Source organism: Ctenopharyngodon idella, chromosome 1 (assembly GCF_019924925.1).
Source record: "Ctenopharyngodon idella isolate HZGC_01 chromosome 1, HZGC01, whole genome shotgun sequence".
Taxonomy (NCBI): domain Eukaryota; kingdom Metazoa; phylum Chordata; class Actinopteri; order Cypriniformes; family Xenocyprididae; genus Ctenopharyngodon; species Ctenopharyngodon idella.
Genome location: NC_067220.1, coordinates 30,248,675 through 30,270,390, shown reverse-complemented (window position 1 = coordinate 30,270,390; position 21,716 = coordinate 30,248,675). Strand labels below are relative to the sequence as shown.

Genomic DNA, 21,716 nt, shown 5'->3' with positions numbered 1-21,716 from the left:
GTCAGATGTCTCCACAATACCACATGCCACAATAGCATAAGAAAATTAGTTTTGGTAACATTGAAAATGACAAGGTTGGACATTTTTAGGACCTCTTTAAAGGAATAGTTCACCTAAAATTCTGTCATTACTTATTAATTCTCATGTCATATCAAACCCATTCTTTTTTCCCATTCATTCTTTTTTGTAAACAATTAGTATAAAATTTGAGAAAATACAATAAATAAATACATTAGAAAGCTTGCATGAAGAACAGACTTAAACTGATTGTTTTTCACTGACAAAGTGACTGCTTTTTCACTGATAATATTATCATCTGCCATTACTCTCATTGGCATGTTAATGACAGTTCATGAGAAGTAGCAGTTTTTCAATGAATTGGTTGATTTAGTTGTCTAAACTTGTCTGAATGATTCATTCATAAATCATCAGGTTGATTCTAGCTGTGTTCGAAATCGCCCCCTATACCCTCATTCATTATTCCCTTCATTAGTCCACTAATATAGTCCACTTGATCGATTGAATGAAAATGAGTGAGTGAATTCGGACACTTAGTGCGGCAGAAGGGCTGCCGCTTTTGCATAGTTTGTAATCATTTGAAACTCAGCAAACAACTCCAGTAGTAATGAAAATATGTATCTTGAACTCTCTCATGGAAACTAGCATGTATAAACCTTAATTAAACAATTTAATAATCAATTTAAAAGGAATTTATTCCTGTATGATATTACGCTGCACCCACATTGGACCAGCGGTTTGGAAAATGGATGGATGGATGATTCTGCTGTGGGCGCCATCTTCTGGCGAGACACGGGAATTCATTCAGCACAACCCTCACAGTGCATTATGGGTATTCTCGAGCCATTGAGCATACATCAGGGCTGTGTTCCACTCCAGTTTTAGACATGCATTCGCGAACTTCCCTAAGCACTTCCCCTCGGGGGAATCCGTGCCATTTTTAAGTGTGTTCCACTTCATGAAGTGGACGAGGGAAGTTTAAATGGACAGACCCTCGTCCCCTCGATTTTGAATGAGGGAGCAAGTCTACACTGATGTACACTTCAAATAGCTCTATATCCCACAATTCAACTTGATTGTGACGTCACAACAGATCACGCTTAACTGAAGTGTAGGATATATAAATTATTTTGAGAATTAATCGCATAATATATTATATAAAGTCTATAATATATTAATTATGTGAAGATTAAATCGCATAATACTTGTAGCTACCTTATGTTCACAGTCAAAGTTTATACTATTGATATTTTGTTTCATTTGTGTAATTTTATTTTTCTCCAACAGCTCATATACCTATAGGATTTTATATATTTTTAACTTATAAGCATATAGAATGGTGCATAAAACAAATTCATAAGTAGAAAAGGGGTTTAAATCTTAAATCAGCTCCATAATGAATTCTAAGTGATCAAGGGCTTAGTGCGTTTCATTTAAACCTTATGCACGAGTTCCGCCAGTAATGGGCACTCGTGCAACGTTAGCAATGATGCACATCCAAGTCCACGAGACGGAGGGAAATTAGCGAGTGAAGGGCATAAAAATTTGGAGTGGAACGCAGTTGTACACTTATTGAGGTGCATTGTGGGATTGAATGAGTGCACTCGATAACATCCACTATGATTTCGGACACCAATACAAATGGCTGTCCTCTCAAATAATGCCCTATATAGGTATAGTTGGAGATTTTGGACACAGCCACTGATTCAGTGATCTGGTTGCAACTGTTAACCTTCCAATGGAGGGGAAGATTATCAGTGAAGGATGGCTTGATTTTCAGTCTGTTTTGTCTCACAAAACAATCAGAATTGTAATACAGAACATAATATGAACTTTAATGGTGCTTTAACATGCTTTTGTGTCCTTTTCGAAGCTTGAACATTTTAGTCCCCATTTGTTGTAAATAATGTAATTGTAATGGAAAAGCGCAACCAGTGCAATTTTTCAAAATTTCTCTTTTTGTGCTCCACGGTCAAAAATGTTTAAAACAACATGTCATTTTCATTTTTTGGGTAAACTATTCCTTTAAATCTTGATTTCAACGGTTTTTTTTAATCTATGCTGATGCAATATTTGTCTTGCTTGATGGAATACCGTGTGCAATTCCCTCACGTTTTCTGGTTCATTTTCATGCCTAGTTCATTTTCATGGTTGAGATGGCATTCATTTCAAATCCAGCACAACCAAATCTAAATTAAGAACTTCATGTTTATGCTGTTCAGCTGGCCATCTTTGATACCACATAAGCCAAGAAGAGCTGCCAGCATTTGGCTTTGTTGGTTTAATATTTTAATGTGTTTAATTATGACAGGATAGGCTCGATAACCTTCTGTGACGTTCAGGCAATTGTCAGCAAATGAATGAGATTACATGACAAGCACTGAATGACAGCGCAACCCAGTGCTCAGTCTTCCCGCTACTTATCTGATGGTAGCCTAGCAACAGATCCCTGACCTGGCATTGACCTCCACCTGATAAGGTCAGCACCTGAAGTGTCTCTCATTGGTGGGCCCTATGAAGAGGAGGTGGAGCCTCAAAGAGAGGGAGAGAAAAGGAGAGAAACAAAGGGAAATGGAGAGAGGGCAGAAATCCCATCAGAGACAAAGCCATAGCCACACAAAAGCACAGAGGGCTCATGTTACAGTGTGTGGATCAAAAGAGAACTGTAATCACCATAGGCTCAACCGATAGCATTTCCCATATGCAAAACGAGAACAGTCAGTGACTTCCATAAAAGTGTTGGAGAAATGTTCAGATAAAAAATGAAGGAAAGTCTTTAATTCACATACAGCATTGATAGCACTGCAACACATTACTAAAACACTGCATGCTAAGTTGTTTCATAGAATGTCATGCCAGCATTATTTTGCAAATACTATTAATTTTATGTCATTTCAGCAGTACACACTGTAAAGCCAGAGGGACGCAAGGATAGCAAATGCTAAAATAATTACCTGTAGAGAGCCTCCATTCAACTGCTAAATGTCAGTGTTGTGTGTTTCATGGCTTCTTACTTTACAGTTGTGGATCCACGGATGAAAGGCTTTCCAGCATCCAAGAATGTATTCAAAATGTATAAAGATAACAAGATTGATTGAAACTGACAGAAAGAGAAGAAATTCATGAACAGAAGATTGTAATAAGGAAGAGAGCTGACCATAAACAGGCATGTGCTAAAATTAAAATTTAACATGAAATTAGCTGAAGCTTTATGTTTCATTTATACACATTTATAGTCTTATGATGAATGATTCATAAGCTTATGATATTATATATATATATATATATATATATATAAAAAAAATCTTCGCAATCATTCATTAAAATAACTCGCTTCACCTCTGAAATGACTTTTCATTTTGGATGAGGTCACTATGTCCTCTTATAACTCCTCCCGTCCAATTCAGCTCATACATTATTTTGAATGTATGAATATTCTTTTTCACTCAGAAAAAAACAGTGGCTTTTTCCTACCTTATTTAGATCCATCTTCGTAAAGGTTACGTTACCTACTTTGTAATCCATATTGCCACAAAACAAGGCAACGGTATATCGTTCTCCTGCTTGAGCGAGCGGTTAAGGTACAGCTTATGAAATTGTAGCATATTAAATTATCCACATGCAAACGAGAATGCGCAAAAATGATGCGTAAGACTAGAGCAAAGACAGCAAAGGTATTGTAGTTCTTCTCGCCTCATTATCTCCATAAATGGATTACAGAAAACAATAATTTGCCAACTGAATAATTTGAAGATAATTTCCAGCATTTTATAATGTAGCTTTATGTATTTATGCTAATTTTAAAGACAGATCTTTATAAAAGATATTTACATAAAAGATATACACAAAGTTCTGTCATGAAACTCTAGATGGCACAGGCTGATAGGTCTTTAATTCAATTTGTTTGCAATCACATCGTTCTCTATAGGGTGTAGCCGATTGGTTCCTGCTGTATCAGTAGCCAATGAGCTCGCTACTCAACCTTCAAATATTTGGTCAGCATTTGCATAGCTGTGCAGCATGCTTCAGAAACCCTCCACCTTCCCCAGCTCCACCTGTATAGATCTGTTACGCAGTGGCGTAACTTTGTTTTAAAAAGTGGGTGGGACAGGAATGTGTGTGTCGGGAATGTGTGTGTATCATTATAATAATAAATGCACAAAATTTATTGACATAGACCTCATGTTTAATATGATAGTTTCGTCCTTCTTCTATAATACAATATATAGTTAAATTCGTTAAAGTCTCGAAAGTATTTACATTAGTTGGTAAATACGTAAACCCACATCTAGCATTGGATTGTCCTGATGGACTAGAGGTAGAACTTTTGTTCCGCATGCCAGAGGTTCTGGGTTCTAATCCGCCCTCGTGTTATTTATTTTATTTTTTTCTCATTAAAACCAAAGATGTTCATCAGTGATTGTTTATCAAGAGCAGAGACACGTTTATGTGCATTTTGTTTGTGATTTCACCGGAACGAATCTGCGGTCGCAACATCGATAGATTGAAGCGCTCGTCCGTGTGAAGACTGCGCACTGTGCATGAGCGCAAAGAGAAAACTGTTGCGCCACTGATAACAGCGGCAACGAGCACTCAACGTGATTTCAAAAATGTCACATCCCAGCGCCAGATCGCCTATTATTTAACACAAACGAACGAATTGTTAATAAACTAGAGATGTTTCTTTTGTATTAGTATACATCTGTGCCGCGAGATGTTTCAAAAAGTGGTCGGGACAATATCGACCCTGGCAAAAAGTGGTGGGGACATGTCCCACCCGTCCCACCCGCAAATTACGCCTATGCTGTTACGGGTAATTCATGCTATATTGTACAGCAGCATCATGTCTTACTTGCTCACAGCTGTGTGTCGTGTATGCTTTGGCAGTAGCAAATCCCGTACTTGCTCTGCAGCAGCAGCAATAACAGCAGTAGCAGCGTAGATCTATTCTGCCTAGACCAAACATATTAACATTGCCGTACCCATTACCACGCAAACACGCGAGAGTTGTCATGACAGAATTACTTTTTAAAGATATTTAAATTAGTGTACTACCACCACAATGTTTGAGCATGTAATCGGTAGTGATTTTTGGGCTAAGGTATAATGTCTTCTTCAGCCGAGGGAAGAACCACCTGAAAAAGCTTTCAAGACAAAAGAAGCATGAAATGCGGCACAGTAATCAAATAATTAAGGCAATTAAAGTCTTTGAGGGTCACACACTCCATAAGGTAGAATAAATGACTTCAAGCTAATTGTCTTTTATAAAATTATTCTTGGTCACAGAGCTTTAAAGAGCAACAAGAATAGGTTAGAGAGAGGCCTTAGACTAAATTAAAAGGTCATTTTTAGATGGACAGTAGTTTCATCCCTAGATGTGCTGGTGAATCCACAGTTAAATTTAATAAATCTCAGAATTATTATTTCTATAATCATATATAACAAATATAATATAACAAATTACTCTACTTTTCCATATATCTGACAATCATTTAAAAATATTTTATCAACAGTTGATCTTGAAAGTTCAACTTTTCAAAGACAGAAAATGTCTTGCTCTAAAAGTCCTGACAACATTCATAAAAATAAATGGTCATAATTTTTGACACCTAGCACCAGCACGCAATATGCTAGTGGGCTGAGGTAGCTGAGTGTCAAAGGCCAAGAAAAGGGGCTGACTCTGTCATACTTTATCAGGAGAAGGGGAGAAGAAGAGATCTGCTCTTGAAGACTCAGAGCAGTTATCATTCTTGGGGGTCATCAACCATCAAGTAGTACTTAAAGTTGGGGTTTATTCAAAAATTAAAATTATGTCAACATTTACTCACACTCATGTTGTTGCAAACCCATAAGTTCATCTTCAGAAGACAAATTAAGATATTTTTTATATTCTCTCATCATTTTTGACTCCATTAAAAGTCTACACGACCACATCAAAATATGGTCAATGGCAGCTCAAATGTACTTGCATGACGTGCAAGAACAAATCTCATGGTTCTGGCGAGTCAAGCAAGCACATTTCAGCTTCCGTTTACCATATTTTGATGTGCTCTAAGTGCGTTGATCAGTGTTTATATGTGAATAAAAGCATAAATTAAAACTGAAGTGATTAAGTTTCTTTAAAGACTTGGATTAAAATTGATTACTTTTACAATGTCTTTTTGAACTTTTTAAATCTTGAAAATTTGGGTTGCATGGACTTTTAATGGATTGGGAAAGGGTGAAAGGATATTAAAAATATGTTCATTTGTGTTCCAAAAATAAATGAAAGTCTTATGGGTTTGGAACGACATGATGATGAGTAATGATGACAGAAGTTTCATTTTTTTGTGAACTAAGCCTGTAAACATCCCCCAAATTGGAACAGAATCAACTTATTTTTTCTGAGTGGATAATTAATAGTTTATGGTTGAGTCAAAACTAATCAATATTCTGCAGGATGAGGAAGAGTAGTCTTTTTTGTGAGGTGTCCCTTCCAGTGCAAAAGGTCAGAGAGCAAGTACAGGGGCAACCACCTGCTTTTGTCACACAGCTGGAAAAGGGAGTGAGAAGAGAGGGAAGGGAGACAGGTGGCATGCCGGGGACGACGCTGGCACCAGCTTTTCGCTGTAATAATCTCTCTATTTCAAAGGCAGTTTGAGTCAGAACAGACCAACAATTCTTCATCTTGAAACTTAAGATGGTGACCTAGAGCTATGCCATACCTTACACTCCAAATAACTGATGTTAAATTGTAGTCAGCGATCTACTGTGTTCACAGGCTAATTAGGAAGAACTTTAATATAATAAGTGTTTATTGGTGTTAGATATGTGTGAAAGACCTTGTGTCCCATGTGGCAATAATAGACAATCCTGAAGCACGTGCCCTCTTAGTTTTTAGAGCCAAGTGTATTTTGAATGCAACTACACACACACACACAAAAAATTATAAATATATAATCTGTGATAATTAGGTTTCATGATTAACTGAAGCATGATTGTCGATGTTTTAAAAAAAATGTTTAAAATGACAGAACTCTGACAGAAATCATGCATTTATGTACGTCTGTGGTATGTTAACACGACAACAATGTACTAAAAACGGAAACGTTTTTCCTTTGCGTTTTTCGCGTACAGACAACAACATTATCAAAGTGATCCCCATTCACACGGATCCGCGAAAACAACAAAAAACGCTGTATTATGCATGCCAGGACAGTAGTTGGCAATGTCACTTTGTAAAGAAACACTATGTGCCTACAGACTGAACACATAATACACATGCACATGACATCAACGTTTTCACAAATTTGTGTTTTTGTAGTTTACACAGAGATGATAACGGGATCGTTTTCAAAAACGTGCACTTTGAATCCTGTTTTCAAAAGTTTGCATTTTCAGGCCCCGAAAACGCCATTGTCGTGTAAATGAATGGCCAAAATGCATAAAATGTTTTAGTTGAAATAGTTAGGCTATTTTAGTTGAAAACGGGGTTGTGTAAACATCCTCTAAATATGGACAGTCTATAATGAGTCGTGCCTTAAGGTCTGGTCACATTTACTGTTGTTCGGTGACTTCTCATGGGCAAAATCCAGACATTTCAGATGAATATCGCGTGAGGGCAAAAGAATTACACGCGCAAATTTCGCAACGGGTTCACATGAATTCATTGCATTAAGCAAAAGACAGCTGTTTGGTTTGAAAGTGACTTCTGTGTGAGCTGTGGTTCATGCATCGCTACACTCTTGACAGTAGAAAACTGACCTTTTACAAATATTTATACACATATTTCACTAATGTGACTGCAACTTTATGCAGATCATTTGCATTAAATACTGTTAATGAACACATAGTAAATTATAAAAATATTATCAAATGCTCTTTTCCATATTAAAAACGATCAAGTTTATTTGAACTTGCTCTTTGTTTACTAAATAAAATCTGTAAAGCTGAGTTTTACATATATTTTATCAACCCAGCTAACAGGGAACATTCTCCGTAATTTGGCTAACATTCTGGCATGGTTATGATCAAACGTTCTTCCAGTAACATTAATAGAACAAAGTTCAAAATTATCTGGTTCTTTAATAACGGTTTTTTTTTTTTTTTTTAATTACTAATTTCTACTTTTTCAGATGGTTTAGAGAACATTCAAAAGTAATATTCCCATAATACTTGCAAAATGATAACATTCACATCACCAGAATTTTTTTTTTTTTTTTTAAATAATTGGACATTCAGAAATAATGTTTTCATAACTTAAAGTCCCCCTGTAGTCAATAATTTTATCGCTCATCTTTGATCACCAAAATGACATATTTAAACGTTCTTTCTTGTGAAAAAACTTCTTCATGTCCTATAGCTTGAATGTAACTCTACACCCTTGCCTCATTTAATATACACAGATCTATGAATATGATAATTAGCCCCGCCTCCACTCACTTGTACAAGCTCAGAGATCCACTTGGTCAACTTACTGAGGTAAACGCTGCACAATGGTATCGCTTTTACAACGTTGGACAAATAACTGTAATTAATATGATTAGCCTTTTGCTTGACTACGTTATCAAACAGCTAATAATGTGTTGCTAATGTTACACAAACCATGTTCCTATTCTTCATCTCAGAGCTGCCTTCTAAAAATCAATATCCTTAGGAACACTTTGAACAATTTAGAACGTCAGTGAAGAAAGGCATAGTTCATCATAACATCATAAAACACCTGCTATATTGCTAAATCTACCCAGTTTTTCATATCAACAGAAAAATATACCGGGATAACCTGGCTTCTTTTGAGACTTCCTTGTGCGGTCAGATAATGATATGCTAAAGCCCACCGGTACGTTGACGTGATTGGTTACAATGTAGTTTGTGACGTCACAAACACCAGCAATTTCAAACCACGTTTTTGAAACTGTCTTTAGATCACTGCAGTTTTAAAGAGAAAATACTCAGCAATTGTGCTGACTTATGAATTTGCACATGGTTTGTCTTAAAGCATATTAAAAACACCACACAGACATATAAACAACATTAAAAACTAGATTTTTACCACAGAGTGACTTTAATTGGAACATTAGCAAAATGTTCTTAGAACATATTTTTGTTAGCTGGGACTGAGTGATCAAATCCAATATTGTTTCATTATGTTTATCGACTAAGGTTTAAATTAACACCTTCTAATGGTGCAAAAATGTCCCTGCTGCCATTAAACACAGGTCATCGCATCCAAAAATATACAATGATTACAATACGGTGAAATGCTTAAAGTAACACTTATTTTATGGCATCATAAGTATGTATATGCAGGGCAGAGGGTTAAGAAAAACATTTTTAGTAACCACCCTAGTAGTTAAAAGTGATATTTACAATATTCGAGCTCTGTTATTCAAGCTTCCTCTCTCACCCGTCACACAATCCTGTCATGTCACTAGTTCTCTAATGACCTGCTCCACTCAGTGTTCCTAACACAATCTTGCAACATCCTAACAAAGAGGAAGAGGCTGCAACGAGTTGAAAAAGAGGTAACCCACACCACTATGCTTGGCCTCGGGGAGAGATATACCTCTTTATCCAACCTCCTTTATCCGCTACTGAAGCACCTGAAATTCATTTAGCTCGCTAACAGCCTGCACTGCTGCAGGGGAGCCATTTTAATAAGTAGTAATAATGCCAACAGACAAAACGAGTTGCTTTCAAAGACCAGCAGAACAATCATGCTTATCGATATCGTACAAGAAATATAATTAGATGGACAGTCTGAGGTTAACTATATATATATATATAAGTAATTTTGAATGTTTAATAGCAAAATAGTATTTTTCATACGCCATAAACTGCACCACAGATAAATGTGACAGGATGTAACATTATAACCTCTGATAGTGTTGCACATAAATGCTGTTTTTACACATGGAATAAATTGAGGTCTTTGGGTAATTTGTAAAGCAACGCTGCAATGTGAAGGAAAGGGTTAAAGTATCAAATGGAAACAGATATGTCAATGGAAACGGTCTCCTTTCTTTCACAGATGTTTGTCATTGTCAGGTTCAGTTGATACAGTGCCCATCAAAACATGATGTCTGTTAGGTGACCTTTAGGTTGCTACCAAGTGTGAGGTCATGCTGCTGTTGCCATGACTACTATCAGCAGATTGTCTGCTTGCACGCATTACCTCAGCTGCCTGGCATCGGCGGGGTTACAGAACAGACCGTGACCTCGCCATGGAGACTAAACTAATCTTAAACAATAACAAGCAGCGCACACACATGCAGGGGAGATTTTGTATGATTACCATAAAATGTATTTCATAAAATTACACATAAAATATACTATAGTTCAAAATGGGAATGAGTTGGACCAGCAAATATTGAGATCTAAAAGCAAAGAATTGGACTCCTATCACTTTTAATATGGTACACATGTAAACACTACCACTAAGGTCCAAAAGTTTACAGATCAACAGCCTCTCCGTGGATTTAAGGGGTGACAATGAGGCAGAGGAACGGCGAGGCAGCCATATTCTAATGAGCAAGCTACAAAGTGTGTGTCAGTCACCTGTGCAGAGGCGAAGTGGGCTAATTTGGGCCTGTGCTAATTGCCACAGTAACGAGCTGCACGTGTGGATGGTTGTGAGGAGGATGGCAGCATGGCATGAGGGAGGATACAGTCCTCCTAACACCAAAGAGGTGTGAAAGAACGAACTTGTCCAACAGCATGCAGCCTGCTGGAGTCCAGCCCTGAGTGGGGAACAGCCGGCTGCTTCAGTGCTATGCATAGAACAGAATATTGTGTGTGTGTGCGTGTGTGTGTGTGTGGGATGGGGGATGGAGAGGGGTCTGGTTTTTAATCAAGTCACCATACAATATAGTGTAATGAAAAAATCTACGTTTAAGCTTTATTTGTATTATTTGATAGACTTTTCTTGCTTACAAGTCAAAAAAATTGACATTCCTATATTATGAATAACATATTTATTACCAAATTAACTGTACAGAAACTCAGATTCAGTATATAATTCAACTGCTAACCAGGACATTTAACATTTATAGATAAAAGTGTAATGATAACGTAATAATAATAATATAAAAAAAATCTTAAATAAAAAAAAATAATAATTAATTGTAAATTCAATAACACTTTACAATAAAATCCCATTAATGTTAATGAATTGACTAAACATGGGCAATAATATTTGTTACAGTATTTGTTATAATTCAAATGCTAGCCAAGATATTTAAAATGTATAAATAAATGTATGATGATGATGATAGCATAATACTAATTTTTTTTAAATTTTAAAATGAGAAAATATTATTAATTGTAAATTTGGTAACACTTTACAATAAGGTCATATTATGCATTAACTAATAATAGATAATACAATTTATGTTACAGTATTTGTTATAATTCAACTGCTAGCCAGGACTTTTATCATTTATAAATAAAAGTATAATGATACCATAATAATATATTTTTTTAAAAAGAAAAAAATCTTAAAATGGGAAAATATGATAATTAACTAAATTTTCTAACACTTTACAATAAGGTCCCATTATTTTACGTTAATTAATTCATTAATAACAATGGGCAATACATTTGTTACAGTATTTGTTAATCATTGTGAATATTGATTAATGAAAATTAAACTGTTCACTGTTAGTTTAGTTAGATCAGGACCTTTAAATAATAATATAAACAACTTTTAGTAAATGAAAGTGTTAAAAAAATTAAATTAACAAAGATTAATGGCATTAGAAGGATTTATCACTGTTAGTTCACGATAACTAATACTAATGTTAACAAACTGATCCTTATTGTAAAGTGTTACTGTAAATCAAACATTTAAATGTGTAGCGTTACATTAAACTTAAAACTAATTGTTCTGATTTGGGGGTTTCTGTAAACTCAGATTCATTGAAACGTTTATAAAAATAATTTATGAAAAAAATAAAAATATTTTATTAATTTTAAATCGTATTTTACATTTATATTATTACGTTATGTTCAAAAAAGCGTTTTTTGTGTGTAGAATATTTTTTCAATCCATTTAAATATTCATCAGTCAGAATCCATTTTATATATGAATATATAAAAAAAATCCGTGGTCAGTCAAGTATACACCCTGAAAGCTTGGGGGCACCTTGTCCCTTTCTCGTCGCTGTGTCGGGCGAGCTCCTCTCTCTGTGAGTGAGTGAGTGAGTGTGTGTGTGTGCGTGTGCGCGCGAGTGTGTGTGAGTGTGTGTGTGTGTGTGTGTGCTCTGCTGTTGCTGCCCTTTGATCCCTGCATTAGTGTTAGTTAGGGGCTCGGAGACACACACTTACAGAGAGCAGCCATAGTCAAGACACGGCAACAACAACAGCACCTCCTCCTCTACTCTTCCCTGTTCCCAACAATACACTTAACCGAGGACAGCCAGGTGCACGACAAGTCCCTGCCATCAGGCTCCCTCGCTAAATTTCAATGGGAAAAGACCTTTTTTCTTCTTATCCCTAAACAAGAAGGAGAATGTGATAAAAGGGGGAAAATGCCAAGGAGGAAACAGGAGCAACCCAAGCGCCTGCCTTCACGTAAGTCGTTTTCTTGTTCGGCGCGATTTTAGCGCGTCTCCGTGTGTTTTGCGCAGTAGTTTAGGGTTAAAGAGGTGAAACAGACAAAGGCACGGCGGAGGTTATTTCTCCTTTTTTAGGTCTGTGCTAGGCAGCCATGTTGGCGATGAGGGGGCTAGCGGAGCGAGCGCACTAGCGGTGCCTTTAATTGCAGATAATCGATAAAGGTCCCGTTCCGCCTAAAGGTTGCGGCCAGTAAAGCTCGCGTTATCGCTGCTTATTTGGCGCTTATGGTCGCGCGTCTTTTCTTATATGTGTCCGTGCGAGCGAGGCAGAGACGCGCGGAAGGGAAAGGGGAGGATCTGAGGATCTGGCCGCAATAAAATGAAGGGTCAGTCGGATCAGACTGAGAGCCAGACTCAGCCTTCCATCCGTGCCCCTGCCTTTACTTAGCTCCAGCGCTATCTAGCAGCAGCCCGCAACTTAAAAATGCGCCCTAAAACACGCTCGTACAACTTTCCGCCTTCCGCGGTCGTATGTGTGAGTGTGTGTGTGCGCGACTTTTTTCTTTCGTTTGTCGAGCGAGATTTTTTTAAGCTGAGGTATTTTCTTCCACCCCTCCCAGTTCAGTGGGGTTCATGTCTGCAGGCTGCCTGTGTCAAAGCCATGGTCGGTCACCTGAAGTTCAGGGTTTTTTCCTTCCTCATGCAGCCATTCATTGCAGACAATCTGCGATCAATAACGCACAAAGGCGAAAACGCGTTTTTCTCTCGCTTCGAAGCTCGTACGACGGGAATGTTGCGGCTTCCGCTGCTTTGCACGGGTTGCGCTTGGAATTACTAATCGCGATATTTGTTCATTTGACCCTGTGTAGCTGGATGTTAACATTGTGCTTTTATCAGCTCGCTAATAACGGCTGTAGTTGCGTGTGCCGGCCGCTAGAGGGGACATGATGTAGAGTGTGGAAAACATCGATCAGAGGAATTGGCGAAATGTGGCACGGTGGCGCTTTAAGTGCACGAAAGCAAGCGCTCATAATGCATCTCTATGTGTGTTGCCATTCACCAGCGAAACGGCGCCTTTTGGGACTTTTTTTGAAAGTCAGAGATTATTTCTTTTGCTCTCTGGAATGTTCTGCTTGTATTTTAGCTGCGTTGCATTGTAAAATGCTTTCTTCTTGATGCCATAATATGTTTGTTTACATCCATTTAACTTCTACTATTCATTTCTGCTAGGTTTTAAGAGCTTAACTCGATTTTCTTCACCATTAATTAAATTCAAAAATTATTACTTTAGACCTACTTTGATTTGACTTAAAATAAAAGCAAATTAAACTTTGTGTGTGTGTGTGTGTGTGTGTGTGTGTGTGTGGTTTTAGTGAATTACTTTACAGTGTAACAAAATGTACTTGTCAGTTATGTTGGATTATTGATTTTTATGAAATTATTTGGATGTTTCAAAAAACTCAACAGTGAGGGAAAACTCAACTGTTCTAATTGAAACACATATATAAACCTATACTAACTATATATTATAATAATTGCTGCTTTTCTTTTCATAACATAATCTCTCAGTCATCAATGTTTATGAGCTACATTATATATTGCCATGTGTCCCACTGCTGATTAATGCCGTATCAAAATCACCCACTCAGCAAAAGCTCATCTGAAGTTTGGTGGCGCCCCACGCAGCCCTCTCATTCAGCCACGGAGGAGTGATGTCACATTTCATTACTTTCTGTTTGCGTTCATTGTGATTTAACACCTGTGAGCAGAGAGGCGTATGACTAGAACAATTCTTGATCTAAATTTATCTCATTTGCTCATGATTACTATATACTGCCTTAAAAAGTTAAAAATACGAGTCCAGGACAGTGGAATTGTTGTGCTGAAACTGCTTGTTTGCTCTTTCAAAAAGTTGTGTTCCTGGCATCTGGTGTTTTTCTTTTCTGTGAGCGTTTCTATGTAAAGGCTATGACATATCCTTTTTCCAAGTGTATCTTTCACTTCCCTTTCTGAAGAATACATAGCCGAGTTCAGGACCGTTTGCGTCATAATGTGCAGGGGTCAAGACTTGCAAGAGGGCATTAAGGCCTTGATACAGTCAGATGATCTTCTTGACAGTTAAATATGACCTTTGGCTTTAGTGCTACAATGAAAACCACTGGGATTACAAAACCATGGCCTTTATAACACTGATGCACACTCCTTTTTCCAGAATTCATATATTTTGTTCAAACTGCAGGTCACAGTTCACCAAACTTAAAAATTAATTAATCGCGAGAAGGGAGCCTAGGTTAAAACTCTCCTGCCTCGTTAAGCAGTTTTCGTCGGATTTCCACTCCGAGGTGGTAGAGGTCGACTGAGGTTACCTCTTTTTCTCCTTTTCGGCTGTTCTTTGTCTTACTCGCAGGCTTCCATTTTGTGCAAGTATATAGCCCGTATCATTCTTTCACCCTGACCTTTGCCATCAGCTAAAATGTCTCCCTATGGGAGCCGGCCATTTCCATTATACACACATGATCTTTAAGGTTATCTGCATTTGCAAATGGAGGAATTGGAGCATTGCACGGATTTCAGCTCTCCATTACAGACCGATGGCAGAGTGTGTGCGACTGGGTGGCTCTCCACCTTACCGTAATGGTGGGTCACTGGCTCCTTTCCACTCATCTATGATTATAATGACCTTGGCTGGGCCTGGGCTTGAAAACATTGGATTAAGGGGAAAGGAAAATGAGGGGAGGTTTCCATTTCGCTCTTGGCATCTGATTTGTAGGGAAAATCTGCCAAGAATACCCCCTCCTTCTCCTCCTCCTCCTCTTCTTTCTTCCCCCTGCCCCACCAACTTGATCAGGCTCTCTCACCGGTGTCTGCCCATTTGAGCTCAAGCGAATAATGATACACAGGCTTTCCTCTCAGAAATGAATTAAAGGGCAGGGGAAGGGTGGTGGATGCTCTCCTGAACAAGTGCTTATACAGAAAGGGGCTTCAGCCAGGCATACTGAACCAGAACATTTAGATTAATTTGGCTAGCTGGATCGCCTGGCTTTCATCACAGGTGTAGTCTAGCTGTGAGTGCTCAGTCAAAGGCACTGTGGTGACATAATTAAGACAATTCTTGTACTCGGCTCGATGATTGTAACGGACTAGGCTCATAGAGTGGAAGATTCATGTGTAATGTATTATTAAAGAATTTGCATCTTGCAAATGACCAGCCACAAAGTAACCTGGTTTCGCCTGTGATAGCATTTTACATTTTTGAGAGCCAAAAGACAAATGGTCTTGAAACCAAGCTCAAAGATCAACAGTAATGATGGGAATGATCACTTGCTCTACTGAATGATCACTTGCTTTATTGGGTCAGAGCTATATCTTACTTTTTTTCCTTTTCTTTTTTGCTTTGACAAGGTTTTGACAACATTATAAGGATAGTCTTGATAGCATCAGCAAGGATAGGTTTGAAATTAGAAGCCACTCAGTAATGTTTTCATATATATGTGTGTGTGTGTGAAATGTTTATAATATTTAAAGCTGCTGTCCGTAACTTTTTTTTTTTTTTTTTTGGTTAAAAATGATCCAAAATAAATTTTTGAGCAAGTATATAACCAGCCAGTGTTCAAAACCCTCTCCTTACCTTAGCCCGATTCACAACGGTAAGCTTGTAATAATGTTTTCTAATTCGGGTGGTACTGGTAGGTTTCCGTGGGAAATTCGAGCATGCCGCCTTTTCTCACAGCAGCTGGGATAATTAAACTTATCATTTTGATGATGGATTGTATGGTATGACAAATGGACAATTAGAGATTAGACTGTACAGAAATTGAAATCTACAGGTAACGCCAATACACACTAAAATACACGTAGTCATTAACAATTAGTGTATAACAATAATAATAATTTGCACGGTTTGATGCGATATGAGCTAAGTGATCGTTAGATTTAATCACCATTGGTAGTGCGATTTTATTGTAATGTTTTTTTTAGTTGGTCAGAACAAAAGTGGCAGATTTGTTACTTACTTGTTCAGATGATATTCTCTGGTGAAAATTCTTATTTTGGTCATACTTCCAAGACTACAATCTGTGATTCCGAAGTACAGTATCCACCGGTGCGGTGACTGACAGCCACACATTCTCCTCAAAACATTAGATTCGTCCGTGGTGAGGAGCCATGCCGATGCACAACCCATGTAAAGATGATAATTCTGCAAATAATTGCAATTGCAGGTTTCGAACAGAGATGGCGACAAAGAGGCAGAACTTACGGACTGCAGCTTTAAAAATAATTTTACAATTAAAATTATTTTTTTTTTTTTTAAATCGAGTATTATAATGCTTTTTTTGTTGCTTTGTTTGGTTGTTTTGTGTGTGTTTTAACTAGCATGCTATTTAACTACTTTTTATTTTATTTTATTATTTTAACTACTATCAAAAGTGATAGTAAAGACTTTTACGTTGTTACAAAAATTCAATTTTGAATTAATGCTTTTATTTTAAACTTTATATTCGTTAAAGAATCCTAAAAAAATATATGTCACGGTTTCCACAAAAATATTAAGCAGCATAGCCATTTTTGATGATAATAAATGATTCGTGAGCAACAAATTATCATATTAGAATGATTTCTGAAGGATCATGTGACACTGAAGACTGGAATAATGATGCTGTAAATTCACCTTTGCCATCACAGGAATAAATTATATTTTAAAATATAAAAAGATTGTATTTTTAATCAAAATTACTGTATTTTTGATCAAATAAATGCAGCCTTGGTGAGCACAAGCTCATTTTTCAAAAATATATTTTAAAAACCTTACCGACCCCAAACTTTTGAATAGTGAGTGTAAGTTTAAAAATTTACATTCAAAATTTAAATTTAAAATGTGTACATTTTTAAGTGCATCAGTGAAAACATTGGTAGCACATGAAGCAGAAAAAAAAAATCCTTATGTTTTTATCCTGAACCCACCCATCTTTTTTTCTAAGCCCATCGTTAATTCAACATGCTCACTTGGTAATATTTCCTTCCGTAACTATGGGACACACCTTTTTTGTCTGTATGCTACATGAAGCACTGTAGACTATGAAGTTCCGAACACAATGTTTTACCCACCCAAGTCTCAATCAAAGCCCGTGTGGAATAAAAGTGCCTGAGCTGGGTAACGATTTTCCGCATGTTGACAAGTCACAACATGGAGATCTACAGCTCGGAGAGCAGCCCTTTGGCTAGTGGCGGCCCAGCACTGAGTAATAACCAGCTCATAGCAGGCATTCTGTTGGCAGTGGTTCATAAGGAACAGCTCGCTGGTTCAGCTGGGGAAAGGGTGGGGGGAGCTGCTGGAGAGCTCCAGGCACTTTCCTGTGTTGTTCTACCACACAAGTGCATCCATCCCCTCCAGGACAGACCTTTAACAGGCTGCTAACACTGGGCCACACCGCACGAGGGATCGAACAGACAGGTCTGACGCAGGCCCGGGCTGCAGAGCTATGCCAAACTGTGATTTGATTTATGAGTCAGTACTCTGGGTCTGTCTTAAGATGAGATGAGGCTTACTGGGCAGAATCAAAGAGCAGTCTGTTCAGCTGACAGGGAATGAGAAGAGGCAAGCCGTTGTCATTTTTTTAAAACTGGTTTTGAATTGTCATATCTTAGAGGAGGCCTTGGAAAGGAGGAGGTCAATAATATCTGGGGAAAGCTATACATTAGTATTCCCATTCATCTGAATGGCTGCTGTTTGGCTGGCATGTGACAACCCCCACCCCCCCATACTGGACTTGCTTGCTGCCATCTTTGCTCATTGTGGTTCGTTTTTAGCACCAGTTGCCTGAGCGGTAAACACCACATGCCTTATCATTCTAGAGCCACAGAAAACTGATGACTAGGGCTGCATGATTTAGTCAAAAAATCATATTCAGATTGTTTTGTCAACTACTGCGAAATAAGGTCTGTAGCATGATGCATATGTAACCTCGGTAACAATTTATTTTACAGTGTCCGTTACACGTTACATGGAGTTACTATAGTAATAACTATAAATTATGCATAATTACATGCAACTAACCCTACAACAAACCTAACCCTAAACATAACCCTATAGTAAGTACTCATAGTTAATTAATATTACTCAGTACTTAAATGTGTAATTACACTGTAACAAGGACAGCTTAAAATAAAGTGTAACCATAACCTCTTGTTTCCTGCTGAATACAAGCATAGATAAATACATTATAACAAAGTTACAAATAAAGTAAGGTCTACCTGTAGTATTCATGTACAGAAATGTAATAATTAGGCCTAAATGTAAAATAACACATGGTGTTTACTGTATAAATTAAGCATAGATTAATAAGGTATTTTATATGCTGTCACTTTAAAACCAAATGCATGGATCCAATATAATGATACACATCTGATTTCGTTCTTAAAGATCCCCTGTGGTGAAAATCAATTTTTTAATGTTGTTTATATGTCTGTTTGGTGTTTTTAGTATGCTTTAAGACAAATCATGTGCAAATTCATAAGTCAACACCATTGCTGAGTTTTTTCTCCTTAAAACTGCAGTGAACCAAAGACAGTTTCAAAACACGGTTTGAAATCACCCTTGTTCTCTACGTCACAAATATGTTGTAACCAATCCCGTCAATGTGTGGGGCGGGCTTTAGCACCTCATTAACTATGCTGTGAAGCAGGGGAGTCTCTAGAAGCCAGGTTATCCCGGTAAATAAAAAATCCTGGTATAATCAGGTACATTTAGTAATATAGCGGGAGAATTATGTATATGATGTATATAACGATGTTATAATGAACTACTCCACTGACGTTCTAAGTTGTTCAAAGAGTTTCTAAGGATACTGATTTTTAGAAGGCAGACTGAGATGGTGAACTGGAACATGGTTTGTGTAACATTAGCAACACATTATTAGCTGTTTGATAACATAGTCAAGCAAAAGGCTAATCACATTAATTACCATTATGTGTCCGACATTGTAGAAAGTGATACATAAAACGCATTACCATTCTAATACATAGACATGTAGATGAGCCAGTATAATTCAGTTTCTGAATCAGTTTCTGGTTCGAACATATATGGCTGAATTACACAGTATTTCCACTTGCCATTGTGCAGCTTTTACTACAGTAAAGATGACAGAGTGGATCAGGTATTCTGAGCTTGTGTGATCGAGTGGAGGCGGGACTATGCATAATTTGCATATTCATGGGTCTGCGCATACTAAATGGAGCAAGGGTGTAGAGTTACATTCAAGCTATTTTAAGACATGAAGGCATTTTTTTCACAAGAAAGAACGTTTAAATATGTCATTTTGGTGATCAAAGATGAATTTCAGGGATAAAATTATTGACTACAGGGGAACTTTAACTGGTTACGTTCACTTAAGACATAACCGACTGTGTTTACAAGAATACTTCCCGAGACGGGTATTTTGACATAATTTTGTGTGTATGTGTTCATTCAAGCGCCTCTCTGTGTTTGCGGCCGTGCGCACAGAAAACACAGTGCGAGTACTGAATTGAGTTCTCTTTTGCCTCTTTTGCTGGAATGGTTTAAAATAGCTTGAATGTGTAAACTGGCAAGATAAATCACATGCAAATGATAAACTTTCACTCTATGATGGTTAAACTTTGCAATTAATCTATGAAACACACTCGTGCCAAACCGTGGGACCTGGTCCGTACGGATCACGGATCAACTACGATCTGTTTAACCCCTAATAATAATATTATATTGCATATTTTAAAGGTACACTATGTAACTTTTGGCCCTCTAGCAATTAAAAAACAAAACTGCTCGCCATCTCCAAAAAGCCAAGCCAATGTTGATTTTCGTTTTATTACAGGCTCTGTTCAGTTTTTTTTTTTTTTTTTTTTTTTTTTAAATGGGTGATTCTCCGGAGGTTCGAGATTTAGCATGCTCCATGTCAACCTTTTCTCACTCGTGGTGACAACTGACCGATGCCACTCCCACACCATACATGCGTCAAAGTAGCTGGAGCAACTTTTCTCTATTTACGGATATGACGAGACGGGCGAGTGACGTATGTACGCAATTTCCCACAAAAACCATCCCGCCCTGTCTAAAATATAAACACTTATAATAGGCTTACCAAAGTATATCAGGGTAAGTAAAAAACATATGGAAGAATGATTGATGAAGTATTGAAATTTTGTTACTTTGAACAAAAAAAGTTACATAGTGTATCTTTAATTTTTACACTATAGTGGTAATATTACAATAGTGCTATATTTCTGTCTTAATTTCTTTACTGTCACTGCTTGACAAGAACTTTTTATTGCATATTTATTGTCTAGTTGACAGTAGCTTTAATACATTTCTCATTATTTTGTGTGAAGTGTACTGCGAACTGTGCTGAACTTACGCCCCATGTCTGCTCCATGTGTAGTAGAAATAAAGTGCAATTTATTCATTTTGAATACAGACTATAAACAGCCTTTTTGTTGTTTTTAGTCATTGATTATTTTGGTTAACTTTGCAGCAATATTTTGAGCTCTTGATTAGAAGTTTCTTGAAGCTATGAGGTTGCTATACCAGTTTCTTTTTCATAACAAGCGAAGTAAAGAAGAATGGAGTGGACCTTTGTATTCTACCTTGAAATGGGACTGGCCACCTTTATTGAGTGTGTTCAGCTTTAATAGATTGTCTCCAATCCCGATCAGCTGTGTTGGGGCTACTTGATGTTTTTTTTTCTTTTCTTGTTGTGATTGGGGAGGCTGATTCCATACCAACAAAGTAGTGCCAAAAATTCCAAGTTTGGCTCAGCTAGACAATTTACTCTCACAATTATGTGGCGATCATAATCATAGTAATTACACAACAAAAATAATTATGATAATTACTATCTTTGTGATCATTAGCATCAAGAGACATTGGGACACAATGTATTTTCGAAACGGAACTTGTTATAATATTCTTGTCGGGATTTCGTAGAGCTCAGTACGCAGTCTTTAAATGTGAAAAGTATGTTAATATATATTCGAAATTCTGTCAAATTCCATTTTCTTCCATTACCAAGAAAGTGTGCTTTGAAAAGTGTGGTTTGAAATTTTGGTATTCTCCAAGCATAAGGCTAGCTTCACCTCTATCATGTCTGTAAGACAGACTACACTGTCCAGCACAGAACATAAGCATGTTAA

The 21,716-nt window shown here is 37.3% G+C and overlaps 1 protein-coding gene across 5 annotated transcripts in view; it reads left to right on the top strand.

Annotated features, from left to right (window-relative positions):
* Window positions 1-12,135: 12,135 nt before the first annotated feature.
* The window catches only part of znf827 (zinc finger protein 827), a 77,704-nt gene continuing 68,123 nt past the window's right edge, over window positions 12,136-21,716 (top strand). For 2 of the 5 annotated variants that reach the window (XR_007929888.1, XM_051892021.1), the window contains exon 1: window positions 12,136-12,567. Coding sequence is in view for 4 of the 5 variants with exons in the window: in XM_051892021.1 (XP_051747981.1) it covers window positions 12,525-12,567 (43 nt within the window). In the remaining variant the exon portion in view is untranslated. The remainder of the gene's footprint in view (window positions 12,568-21,716) is intronic. The other 3 variants (XM_051892001.1, XM_051891995.1, XM_051892011.1) reach the window with 2 other exon arrangements.